Consider the following 13,479-nt stretch of genomic DNA (forward strand, 5'->3'; position numbering starts at 1 on the left):
GACTGGAAGAATTTAATCTGTTGAACGGATGAATGAGTACAGAAAATGCTTTTAGTATTTAGATTCTCATGTCTATTTCTGCAGGAAAGACTCAGGCCACACTGCTGGCTGCTGCTCTTTCAAGCTCAGCATCCGCCCACAAACGTATTTCCTGAGAACCTGCTGGGCGCGCGGGGATTCGTCCTTATTCTCACTCCCACAGTCGGGGAAAGTGAGGCTTGGGCAGGACTAGACAAGCCCAAGGTCAGCCTGGTAGGCGAGGCTGGGGCTCCAAGCGCCTGACCCGGGCCCTCGCCCGCCCGGGCAGCTCCTGCTGCCCATGGCTCGGGAGTCACCACAGCCCTCTCCCGTTGGGATACAGATCCCCGGAGCTGCCCTCGGGGGAACGGGATTCGGCAGGCTGCGCACCCTTTCCCGGACCCAGTATATTATCTCCCAAATAGGTGCTGGGCATGCCCCGGGGGCCAGGTCTCCCCTTCTCCGTCCCTAGCCTTCCCTGGGACCCCAACAGGGTGCGGAGTGGGAAGTGCTGAGCAGCAGCCAAGCGTGACCGAGTCCAAGTTCCCCGACACCCGGCCTGGCGCCCGCTGGGGTCCCCGGCCCGCCTCCGGCCCACGTGGCCGGCCCGGCCTCTCCGCCCCCGGCCCCGCCCCGCTCCGGGGAGCCGCCTCCGTAGCCGCCGCTGCCAGAGTCGTAGCCGCGGTGCGAGCCGCAGCCCGGCGGGTCGATCCCGTGCTGGGAGCCGAGGTGAGTGTGGGCGGCTGGCCTGGAGCCCCGCTACTCCGCTAGACCTTCCCCGCTGGAGACCCTGCTAGACACCCTGGGGCGGGAGGCCTTCCCGGGCTGATTCCTCTCCACCTTCACCCACCAAGCCGGAGCTAGACCCCACCTCCAAGCCGCCCTCGTTCCATCCCGGTGCCCGCGGCAGTGTGCGCTCCTGGCTCCGGGCACCCTGAACGGTCAGGGGGACCCTGGAGGAGGCACAGGTAGGCTGTGCCACCACCAGCCCCGACCGGCCGCCGCTCCGCCGGAGACCCTGACTCCGACCCTCTGCTAGCTCTTGGGCTAAAAGTTCCCGGACCCACTTCCGGGGACGGAGGTGCCACCTGTCTTGGGGTGCGGCCCCTTTCCCTCCGCGTATCTTCCCGTCGGGCGCTGTTTGCCGGGGCTCGCAGGACCACCAGTTATTTCGCGGCGGGGAACCTGGCTTTGGGCGCGCGGGGCGGTGGCTTCGGTTTCGGGCCCACTCGGGCCCCTGTGCTCCTTGCTGCTTAAATTAAGCGGCTCGAGGATCCGGGGAGGAGGAGGGGGAGGCGGACACCATGGGGTTAAGGCGAACTTCGGTCCCTCGTAGCTAGAGACGGGCAAGCGTCTTCCGAGTGTGAAAGTTTCTACTGAGTCGAGTTCCCGTGGGCTTTGCCACGAGGAAGAACCGCTCTTGCAGTATCAGCGGCCTCATCAAGGGCTTATACGTTGATGAAACTGAGTGGCTTGTTCCTCGAGGGCTCTCACTCCATTTAATGCCCAAACCAGGCTTGCCTCCAGCACTGGGCAAGGATGCGAGAACTGCCAAATGGTGGTTGTCCTGGGTGAAGTAGCAGAAACGTATTTTTAAGCAGTTCATGCACTGCCCAGGTGTTACCACCTTCTACCCTGGGTGTGGAAGAGTTTTGCTAGGTCTGAGTGTCAGCTGTGTAGTCTTGTGCAAGTTACTTCACCTGCTCATGCCTCAGTTTCCTCATCTGTAGAGTGGAGATGATCATAGTACAAACCTTAAAAGGTTGTGTAAGATTAAAGTTTTTATTGTAGTGCCTGGTACAGGCCAAGTTCTCCCTCGGTTAACTGTCCTTCTTGTTACTATTTTGACTGATATTAACAGAGCACCCCCATCCCTAACTCCACTGTGAGCTAGGTGAGCAAGCTCTCCGCACTTCTCCGTTTCCTGATAAGGACCTGAATTATTTGCACAGTAGCCCTGGTGTCCCCTTCCGCCTTGAAACACGTGGGCTTTGCATTAACACTTCCTATGCTTAACCGGCCTTGTGTGAAATGTTATCTTAGAATGTGAGACTAGAGATGACCTTTGTCAAGGACAATCCTGGAAAATGGGGTCTTGGACCTTCTCTGGAGGCTCTGGGGTGTTGTGGGATGTTTCCCTCACTGGAGTGGAGCGGATAAGGTTTCATTAGGACCCCTTCAGGCCTTGGTCCCCCTGACAGGCTGACATCTTCTATCAGAGCTAGAAGAGGTAGTGTGGGAGTCTCTTTATGGGTCTGAGGGCCTGATCTTGCCCCCTCTCTTTCATTTACTCACCTCTAACAGGTTGTCCGTTCCATCAGTGGGGTGCTCCTGGGCTGAAACAGTTTAGTTTTTTCTTGTAGGGGTGGTAACCAGATAGACGTTCTGAACCTGGGGCTCTAAGAACCTTCTGAAATACACCTGAGATGCTTGGAGCACAGGTGTGTATTTTTTCAGAGGGTTCTCTTTACATCGTATTCTACAAAAGGCCCGCATCCCCCAAATATGGGACCTGAATGCCAGGTGGGAAGATGGGAGTTATGGTCCCCTATACAAGACAGGCCCACTTTTTTATGGAGTCACGATGTCAGCATTTCCTCTGTCCCTGTAGGTAGAGGTGCACACATGTTCCTTTGTGCCCTTGCTCAGCGCTCACCTGCCAGTGGAAAGTTCAGAGTCAAATCAGCTCTGCCTTGACTTGAAAAAATCTGATAAAGAAGTCAGTGGGGAAAGAAGGCAGGCGGGGGTGGGGCGAGATGTGTGTTTAGGGCCTGTGGTGGGGCCTTTAGGATAGGGTGCAACTGATGAATATTTGAACTCAACTTGTCAGGAGACTTCTCAGACTTCTCTTTTGCACATGCTTTTCCTTCTGCTGAGCACACTCTCTCACCGCCTTTTCTCATGTCTGGTACTTTCATGCCATTTAGCTCAGATGTTTCCTCTGTTGAAAAGTTTCCCCTGACAACTTTGTCCAGAGCATCCCGTTCCCTGTCAGTTTCTGTCATGTTCCCCCATTTTTAAAAATTAATTTTATTTTTGGTTGGTTGCACTCGGTCTTTGTCGCAGAGAGAGAGGGCTCTTCTCTAGTTGCAGTGTGCAGGCTTCTCATTGCGGTGGCTTCTCTTGTTGCGGGGCACAGGCTCTAGGTGTGTAGGTTCAGAAGCTGTGGCACACAGGTTTAGTTGCTCTGCAGCATGTGGGATCTTCCCAGGCTAGGGATCCCTTGCACTGGCAGGCGGATTTGTATCCTCTGCACCACCAGAGAAGTCCCGAATTCCCCCATTGTATTTTACTCTTGGAGTTTGCCTCAAATGGTTTTCCTCATGTGTCTGCTCAAGGGTTTATTGTCTTTGTCCACCCAGAAGAATGTAGAATCCTGTTACCCTTGTCCCTGCTCCACTCTGGCCCCTGGCACACAGTAAGTGCTCACTTAATGTCTGTGAGGCACAGCATGTATAGTATCCACTGAGGGAGGCTCCTGGAGGCTGGAGAGGTTTAGGAGGAGTGAAATGCAAAGGAACTGGCCGATAGGAATGCCAGTCTACAGTGTGACCTTTGAGGTCACATAGTTCAGCCTGCAGTTTAAACCACCTCCACAGCACTTCCTCCTAGTTACTGCTTAACCCAAGCTCGGATCCTCCAATGAAGGGAACTCGTTGCCTCCTGAGAGAGCCTATTCCTGCCAGAGAAAGATGTGGGATGCAGAGAATGGGATGTTGTCCCCATACTCACTCTGATGACGGGGAGAGGTGCGTGCTGCTGCTCCAGTTTTTCTGGTCCATGTTGCATCCTGAGCCTTTCATCCATCACCATCCATCCCAGTGAGCTGCCTCTGTTTCTCTGCCATCTCCAAGGTTCCTGAGCCCCTGACCAGAACTCAGTGTGCTCCCGAGTCAAGAGTCATTGGAGGGAGCCTGAGGCAAAGAGGCATCAAAGAAAACTGCAATTGTTTAGAAACCTTCGAGGCCAAGCTCTGTATCGTTCAGACTCCTGTAACTCATTGGGCAGCAGGGGTGGTGGCCATGAGGTATGGGGCTCTGTTTCTTTCATTCTTTTTGTTCTTTTTTGAGATTTGTCCAGTTAATTCCTCAGTTTATTAATTATAGTCTTATTTATATTTTTAAAAGATTAATCCTTGGACCCATTACCTTAATGATTTGTAAAGATATCGCCTGATTCATATCACCTCGCACAAACGGGTTGAAACTTGAATGAAAACAAAATGTTTATATATATGATTCTAAGTTATTGAGTCAGTTCCAGTTTCTGTGGGAGGTCACCAGTGTGGTGAGTGGAGCGGGGTCCACTGTGGAGAGGTTTAGAGGAAGACTTAGCTTTTTTTCCAGTGTACCTTAGCCACTTAGCTCAGCTAATTTACTTCACTTATTCTGGAATCACTTATGGAGGGAGTGCCCTGGCACTGGACACACAGCCATCAAGGAAGCCAACAGCGCTCCTCCCTTCAGAGTTCACATCGCAGGGGTCAGGCTGGGTAATAGACAACTAGACCTATAACAAGATGCCAAGTTGTATGGTCAGTGTAATGAAGGAAATGAAACTGGGTAAGGGGATTCAGAGTAGCTGGGACGGAGGCAGGGTTGGTTTAAGTTAGGGAACGTCTCTGCTGCTGCTGCTGCTAAGTCGCTTCAGTCATGTCCAACTCTGTGCGACACCATAGACGGCAGCCCACCAGGCTCCCCCAGGATTCTCCAGGCAAGAACACTGGCTCTCAGGAAGCAGCATTTGAGTGGAAACCCATTTGAAAGAGGGAGCAGCCTTGTGGGTGGCTTGGTGAAGACCACGCTTTACATGTGGTCTGTCTCCCTGGGGAAGGGAGAGAGGAAATGAGGCAACATAGGCAGAACCTCCCCCACCCTCTCTCCAGATCTTAGCAGGTGGCTGGCATAAGATCTCAGCATTGTGTGCACTCCTGGTTGACCAGAAGGCTGGTGTCTTTCCTTTCCAGGGGGTGGGGCCTGGGGCAGTGATGTTCCTGAAACTGCTGCCTGGAAGTGAGCATGAACCTTGGGGGCTTGATACAGGATTCTCATTGGTTATAGCTGTGTGTGTGTGGGGGGGGGGGGGGGTGGAGTATACTGTGGAAAAGGAACAAAGTAGCAGCCTTCAGTAAATGCCAGTTAATCTGAATGGCTGTGCCTTGTGCGGCTGAGCCCTGCACCAACATCTTAACATGTCTATGTGTGTCACATACCCTCATTTTCCAGACCAGAAAACTGAGGTGTGGAGTGATGAATAACTTGCCAACTGTGTGTCTTCTTGGGCCTCTTGTCAGTTGTGCTGAGAGAGGTGGAGGTGAAGAGAATCTTCCCTGAATATCTGTTCAGTGACATGAAGAGAGATGGGTGTTTGAAGTATCTTAGGCCTCTCTTGGGTGCACATCCCTGTGGAATGTCAGCCCTGGGAGGCAGAGAGAGTGCTCAGCCCCTGGCTCAGTGAGGGCTTGTTGGGACATTTGGTGGGTGTCCCAGGGTCTCTGGTGGCTATGGAGTAAGAAGGCTAGAGGAGGGGATCACTTTCATTTCCCAGGTGTCTCCTGACTTTTCCAAGGTGAAGCACAAGTTTTCAGGGCAGAACTGGACATGGGGCCCAAGTCAAAACAGGAATGCACAGAAAGAGACGCTGCGGCCCGCAGCCAGAGTTGGAGGACAGAGGAGGCAGCTTGGTGTCTTGCCTGGCTCAGCCAGCTAAAGAGCAAGCTAGTTAGTTACCGGTCCAACTTGGCTCCTTATCCCAACACCCCACCTCCACTTCCAGCCAGCATATAGTAACTTTATGTGTCTGAATTTGCTGGTAGAACCCCAAGCTCTGAATTCAACTCCAATTCTGAGCTCCATAATATTTTCCTGGAAACTGGAGGAGAGTACTGACCTGGCTTTGAAGCAGATTGAAGTGTCTGTAGGTTGTAGAGATGGCAGTTGGGGTCTTGTGTTCCAGTCTCTGCTGCAGTGTTAACCAAGGGAGTGACCTTGGACAAGGTGCTTAACCTCTCCGAGCCTGTTTCAGTGAACCAGTGAAGTTGCTCAGTTGTGTCCAGCTCTTTGTGATCTCATGGACTGTAGCCTACCAGGCTCCTCCATCCATGGAATATTCCAGGCAAGAGTCCTGGAGTGGGTTACCATTTCCTTCTCCAGGGGATCTTACCAACCCAGGGATTGAAGCCAGGTCTCCCACATTGCAGGCAGACACTTTACCATCTGAGCCACCAGGGAAGCCCCCAGGCCTGTTTGTCCATCTGTGAAGGGAGGTAGTGCTTGCCTGTACCTCGGAGTTTTGCTCTGAGGATTAATTGAAAAGATATTTGCAAAGTGCTTACCCCCATCACAGCCTGCATGCTGGGGGGCTTGCTGGGTCATCATCTGGTACTTAGGATTGACTCAGGTCACTCCATCACTTCCTTGTGCTCCTATCGAAAAGGTGTGCTCAGACACACTGGAAGTTCTTCATTCAGATTTGGGGACTTCAGTGGTGTGGATGTTATTCTTTTTGGAGACCATCTTATTAGACAAATCTGGATAATGGAGTTGACGATTAGTTTATGGTGAGACAGAGGCCAAGTTGAACTGCTGCTGAGACCTCTTGCCCAACTGTAGCCCCCGTTCTCTCCCAGCAGTGCCCCTACATGCTCAGGGCCACCACTCCCTAAGGGGTACATGACACCTTTGGAACTTGGCTGCTTCAACTCACAGTTCTGATGCACCTTCACCCCAGGTCCCCACTGGTTCCTATAACAGAATGAACCTGACAGCCCAGTGAACCTGACATCCACTTTCAAATCTTTGCTCCTGCTGTTCCCACTACCTGGGATGCTCTTTTGCTCTTCTCCACTTTCACAGCTTCTCTCACTACCCAACTCCAGTGGCCTCTTCCTTTTTCTTCTGTTTTGGCTAGAGAAAGAAATTATCTTTTGCATGGCATGCCCTGATTGTTTCTTAATAAACAGAAAAGCACGCAAATCAGAAATTGTAGAGTAAATAATGAAGTTCCACCTCCCTCATCGCAGGCTTACATCCAGAAAGAACATTTATGATCAGCTGGCTGTGTATTTCTCTTACAATCTTACATAACAAGTTTGTGTACCTGTGCATATATATATTTTTAAGGCTAACACAATCATCACTTATTTTGTATGTATTCTTCTCCAGCCTTGTTCTTTTTTTTCCATTTAACCATAGGTCCAAGAGCACCTTCTGTGTCCATATGCTCTCTTGTTTTTACCTGCCCTGGCTCTCACCTTCCCCTGGAAGAGTGTACAAATTTATGTGGAAATGCATTTTCACTTCTCTTAGGTATATACTGAGCAGTGGAATTGCAGGTTGTATGGTGACTCGATGATTAACATTTTGAGGAACTGCCAAATGTTTGCCTTGTGGCTGTTCCATTCTGCAATCCCACAGCAGTGTGTGAGGGGTCCAGTTACTCCACGTCCTCACCGATGCTTACCACTGTCCATCTTCTTGATCACTGCCAATCTAGCCCAGGTGAAGTGATCTCATTGCGGTTTTGATTTTCATTTCCTAACGGTTAGGGGTGTTAAATATGTTTTTTAACTGTATTTTTTAAAGCAGTGTTGGGTTTGTAATACAATTGAGAGGAGGGTACAGAGATTTCCCCCTTGCTCCCACACATGCCTCGCTCACCGGCATGCTACGTTCATCACCAAGGATGAACTTGCAGTGGCAAATTCTGTAGTTTGCCTAAGGGCTCCTCGCTTTTGGTATTCTACTTTCAGTGGATTTGGGTAAATGTACAATGCCATATACCCGTCTTAACAGTATCATACAGAATATTTCACTACTGTAAAAACCCTCTGTGCGCTGCCTGTTCATGCCTTCTTCCACCCCTGCCGTATTCACCGGTCTTTTTGTTGTCTCCAGAGTTTTGCCTTTTCTAGAATGTCATACTGTTGGAATCATACACCGTGTATCCTTCTCATTTTGGCTTCTTTCACTTAGTAATATGAATTTAAGACTTCCCATGTCTTTTCATGAATTGATAGCACATTTTTAGCACTGAATGACATTCCATTGTCTGGGTGTATCCCAGTTTATTTTTCTCTTTACCTACTGAAGGCCATCTAGGTTGCTTCCAAGTACTGAAAATTATGAATAAAGCCTCTATAAACATCTATGTGCAGTTTTTTGTCTGGACATAAGCTTTCAGCTCTTTTGGGTAAACACCAGGGAGTGGATCATATGATAAGGGTGTCCTTAATTTTTGTGGTTTTTTTTTTGGCTGTGCTGGGTCTTTATTGCTACATGTGTCCTTCTTTCTTTGCAGTGAGCAGGGGCTGCTCCTTGCTGCGGTGCATGGGCTTCTCATTGCAGTGGTTTCTCTTGTTGTAAGCATGGGCTCTAGGCATGTGGCCTTCAGTTGTCTGGCTTCAGTAGGTGTGGCTGGTGTGCACAAGAGCAAGGGCTCAGAAGTTGTGGTGCACGGGCTTAGTTCTGTGGCATGTGGGATCTTCCCAGACCAGGGATCGATCTCACATCCCCTGCACTGGCAGGTAGATTCTTAACCCCCAGATCACCAGGGAAGCCGGAGTGTGTTTAGTTTCTTAAGAAACCTTCAAACTGTCTTCCCAAGTGACTGTACCATTTTGCATTCCCAGCAACAGTATATGAGAGAGTGCCTGTTGCTCCACCTGCTCGTCAGCATTTTGTTGCTGGTATTTTGGATTTTAGCCTTTGTCGTAGGTACGAATGGTATCCGCCTTGCTGTTGTCCTGTGATGATACGTAGCATCTTTTCCTATGCTTACTTGCCACGTGTGTATCTTCTTTGTCGAGGTGTCTTTTAAGGTCTTTGGGCCATTTTTCATTCAGATTGTTTCTTCTTATTCAGTTTTAAGAATTCTTGGTATATTTTGTAAACAGTCCTTTATCACTTGTGTCTTTCACAGATACTGTCTCCCACTCTGTGGCTTATCTTCTTTTACTCTTGGTATTATCTATTGCAGAGCAGAAATTTTTTTAATTTTATGAAGGCCAGTTTATTATTTCTTTCATGGGTTGTGTTTTTGGTGTTGGATCCAAAAAGCCATCACTAGGCTTTCTGCTGTTTATTTTTTGGGAGTTTCAGACATTTGCATTTTACAAGGTCTGTGATATATCTTGAGTCAATTTTTGTGAAGGATGTGATGTCTGTGTCTAGATTTTCTTTTTGTGTGTGGATGTTCAGTTGTTCTCAGCACCATTTGTTGAAAGGATGGTCTTTGCCCCATTGTATTGCCTTTGTCCTTTGTCAAAGATCAGTTGACTGTATTTATGGGGGTCTGTTTCTTGGCTGTCTGTTCTGTCCATTGATTTTTTTTTTTTTTTTTTTTTGGTCTCATCTTTTGCCAATACTGTGCTGTTTTGATTACTGGAGCTTTATAGTAAATCCTGATGTCTTGTAGTGTCAGCCCTCCAACTTTGTTCTCCTTCAGTATTATGTTGATTGACTATCTTTTAATGTGTTTATTAGCCATTTGTATATCATCTTTGGAGAAATGTCTGTTCAGATCTTTTGCTTATTTGAAAAACTGGGTTGTGTTTTTACTATTGAGTTATAAGGTTCTTTATATATTTTAGATTCAGTCCCTTATCAGATAGATACATAATTTTTCAGTATTTTCTGCCATTCTTTGGGTTGGTCTTTTTACTTCTTTGATGGTGTCCTTTGAAGCCCAAGGTTTTAATTTAGGTGAAGCCAACTTACCTATTTTTCTTGTGTTGCTTCTGCTTTTGGTGTCTTAACTAAGAAACCTTTACCTAATCTAAGATCATAAAGACTTATGGCTAAATTTTCTTCTAAGGATCCTACGGTTGTAGCTCTTATATTTAGGTCTTTGATCCATTTTGGGTTAATTTTTGTGTGTGGTGTGAGGTGCACCAGTACAGCTTCATTCTTTTGCATGTGGATACCCTGTTGCCCTGCACAGTCTGTTGAAGAGACTATTCTTCTATTTTATTGTTTTGACATCCTTGTCAGAAATCAGTCACAAATGTGTTTATTTTTGCATTCTCAGTTCTATTCTATTGATCTATATGTCTGTCCTTATGATACTACCATTGTCAGTACTGTCTTGATTATTATACCCTTGTTCAGTTCAGTTCAGTCGCTCAGTCGTGTCTGACTCTTTGCGACCCCATGAATCGCATACCCTTGTAAGTTTTGAAATCAACAATTATGAATTCTTTCAAGTTTGTTCTTTTCTGTGATTATTTTGGCTCTTTTGGGTCCCCATATGAATTTTAAGATCAGCTCGTCAATTTCTGCAAAAAAGTCAGCTAAGTATTTGACAAGGGTTGTACTGAGTCCGTAGTCAGTGGAAAGTTTGACAGTCTCATCAATACTAAGTCCAGTCCTGAAATACTTTTCCTGGGTGCGTCACTCACCTCCACAGGTCGTTGTCTTATGGGGACACACTCAGAGGCCCACCCTTCAGGCTGCACAGACAAAAATCCAGGAACATCAGCATCTTTTTTAATTGTTGAAGAAAGTGACACCATATAGTGTAGTGTTTAAGGCTGAAGACCTTGGATAAAACATTTAACACCCGATTTTGTGAAATGGAAGTGCATCTGGCACTGACCAAGCGTATGACCGATCTGCTGCCTTTACTCTGAGGGTGTGATGAAGATCCCTAAAGATCCTCCCCAATTCCCCCACCTCCATGCCTTGAGAAGTGTGGTGAGAACTAAGGACCCTACACCCTGGAGGTACCAGGGAATGGTGGAAAGCATTGGAGTAAGGCTGCATTTTAACTTGTTTTATCTACTAGGCAAATAGATTGCATTTAATGGGAGGGTTTTTGCTGCCAAAGCAATCCCCCACCCCGCATCATAGTTTGAAGAATGGAATAAAAATAAGAACGGAATACTATCACATATTAAAAGATTAGTTTACACCCCTAACGCACTTATGTGTTCCAGATGTAATGCCTTGGCACAAGTCCAAGGTTGTATTCTCACAGAAGAAGAAACAAGAAGCACAGCACCTACACGTGCATCTGTAGGAACCTGGTTTTCTGAATTTAAGGAACAACCTGGGGACTCCATTGGAAACTGCAAATCCACTCACACCTCAGCGTACTCTAAGCTGGGACAAAGAGCTCCATTTTAAACAAAACAGTGCTAATGCATGTATGTGTGTATTTGTGTTTGTCTGTGGTGGGGGATTGGAGTTGTTTATCACTGTTGTTACAAAAAAGTTGGGGCTGAGTTTTTCATTTTTGGAGGGGAAAAACTTAGAGGCAATAGAAATTCTTTTGAGATCTTCAAAATCTAAGCTTCTTTGGTTTAGCAGATTCCCTTTACCTAAACTGTAAGAACAGTTCCTAGGGATTTCATTTCCATTCTTAAGTGAGGGGTGTGTGTGCCTGCATGTGCGGCTGGAAAGTTAGGGGAAAACACAGTGACATAACCCAGCCCCCAAACAAGGAAGCGCATTACAGAGCTGAGGTTCCAGCCTCAGAAGGTGCAGCTTAACTGACCTTGAGTAACCTCTTTTTATGACACATCTCCGGCGGGGCGGGGGGGCAGTGGGGGAGAGAACTGTGTCTCTCCAGCATGGCTTTAATTTTACAAAAGCCCTATGCAGCCTTGCAGACTCAAGTGGTTTTCTTAGCAAATCACATTTCATATGTTCTGGGCTGGGCAGGGCCTCACTAATCCTTGGCCAGCATTGTGAGTCAGAAAATATTTAAATGACCGCCTGAGTCCTTTGAGGAGAGAGAGTTGGCAAGTTATCTTAGGGAGCTGAAGTGACTCTTAAGCAGCATTGCAGGAAAACAGGCGTAAAGTTGACACCAATGTTAGCAGCTTTCTTTTACTATTACCTCTTAGAGTGAGATAATAATGACAATGCTACCAAATTTTATTGAGCACTTACTATATGGTGGAATCTGGCTTGTTTAACTCTATTGGTTTAAATGTTAATTTTGTCTAAAAAAAGTTCCTGTACCTTCACAGAAACATCTTGAATAATGTTTGATGAAATATCTGAGCCTTAGGGTCTAGCCAAATTGATATTTAAAATGAAGTATCACAGAGGTTAAGATACTGTTTGAAGTTGTTCAGCAGAAAGGAATAAGGCGATGGAAGCAGAAGCGTGGTACTGTTACAGCTGGGAGGACTTTCAGAAAGAACTCCGTCTGCCATGACTAATTGCAAAATAAGATCATCCCTCTGCAGTTACAGAGCGACAGACAGTATGGATTGGCAGATGGGGTGGGGGCCGAAGTGGCTCAGATTTTCTGCCTTTGAGTTGAATGGATTTTTCTTACATTTCACTTTTAGATCACAGGCCTGAAAATTCATGGCCCTAACTGAGCAGGGCCATTTATCTGTAGCTACTGGGTGCTTGTTCAGTAGTTTGATCTCAATTGCTTTATGTGCTAATGAGGCATTTGTGTTTTAGCCTAAACTTGGGAGACTGCTCCTGTCTTCTGAGCCACCAGCTGCCACACAGCTGTGGTGGCCTTTGGGTCACTGGCCACAGGAACTGTTGGTGCCTGGGGCTGTCTGGGGGGGAACTCAGGCTGCATGTGTAAATGTGGTGTCCCAGACAACATTATTATAGTTTTAATTGTATCTTTTTTTTTAAATTGAGATATGTCACATACCATAAAATCAACCACATTAAAATACACAATTTAGTAGTAGTTTTGGGTATATTCACAAGGTTGTGCAGCTGTTACAACTGTCTGATTCCAGAATATTTTCATCATCGCAGAGTACATTTATTTTGAAATAAATATTCAATAACACTGTCCCATGATGAGGTCTGTCCCATCAGTACATAAACACGCATGCTGTTATTTTTTCCAATTTAAAGAAAAAAAGAAAACAACCCACGCACTTCTTTCCTTCAGCCAGACTGCCATTTCTTTTCATTTGAGAGCAAAATTTCTTGAAAAAATTGTCTGCACTTGCTGACTCCCAATTATTTGCCCCCTGCGCTTTCTCACTATTTTTTAATAAAAAAAGTGATAAACTATACATAACATGAAATTTACCATCCTAGACATCTCTAAGTGTTCAATTTAGTGTTAAGTATGTTCACACAGTTGTGCAGCCGTTTCCTGGACTTTTTCATCTTGCAGAACTAAAACCCGATATTCATTAAATGACCGTGGTCCATTTCTCCCTCTCCCCAGACCCTAGTAGCCACCACTCTGTTTTCCGTCTCTATGAATTCACTACTCTAGATGCCCCCTACAAGTAGAATCAATACGTGTATTTATTTGTGAGGCAGTATTTGTCTTTCTTGGTGACTGGCTTCTTTCGTTTAATGTCTTCAGTTTACATCCAAGTGGTAGCATGTGTCAGAATGTGCTTTGTTTTTTCCCTGAGGCTGAATAGTATACCATTGTATGTAAAAGATCACATTTTGATTATCCATTCATCTGTTGTGGAGGCCTTTGGTTTGCTTCCACTTTGGCAGTTGGGTAATGTTGCCA

At 46.8% G+C, this 13,479-nt stretch overlaps 1 protein-coding gene across 2 annotated transcripts in view; it reads left to right on the forward strand.

The window, feature by feature from the left end:
* The first annotated feature begins 298 nt into the window (after positions 1 to 298).
* The window catches only part of ARHGEF3 (Rho guanine nucleotide exchange factor 3), a 313,947-nt gene continuing 300,766 nt past the window's right edge, over positions 299 to 13,479 (forward strand). The window contains exons 1-2 of one of the 2 annotated variants that reach the window (XM_070776453.1): positions 299 to 747; positions 3,873 to 4,045. In XM_070776453.1, the coding sequence (XP_070632554.1) occupies positions 4,041 to 4,045 (5 nt within the window). In that variant the 5' untranslated portion in view covers positions 299 to 747; positions 3,873 to 4,040. The remainder of the gene's footprint in view (positions 748 to 3,872; positions 4,046 to 13,479) is intronic. The other variant, XM_019984724.2, reaches the window with a different exon arrangement.

Source organism: Bos indicus, chromosome 22, assembly GCF_029378745.1.
Source record: "Bos indicus isolate NIAB-ARS_2022 breed Sahiwal x Tharparkar chromosome 22, NIAB-ARS_B.indTharparkar_mat_pri_1.0, whole genome shotgun sequence".
NCBI classification, from domain to species: Eukaryota; Metazoa; Chordata; class Mammalia; order Artiodactyla; family Bovidae; genus Bos; species Bos indicus.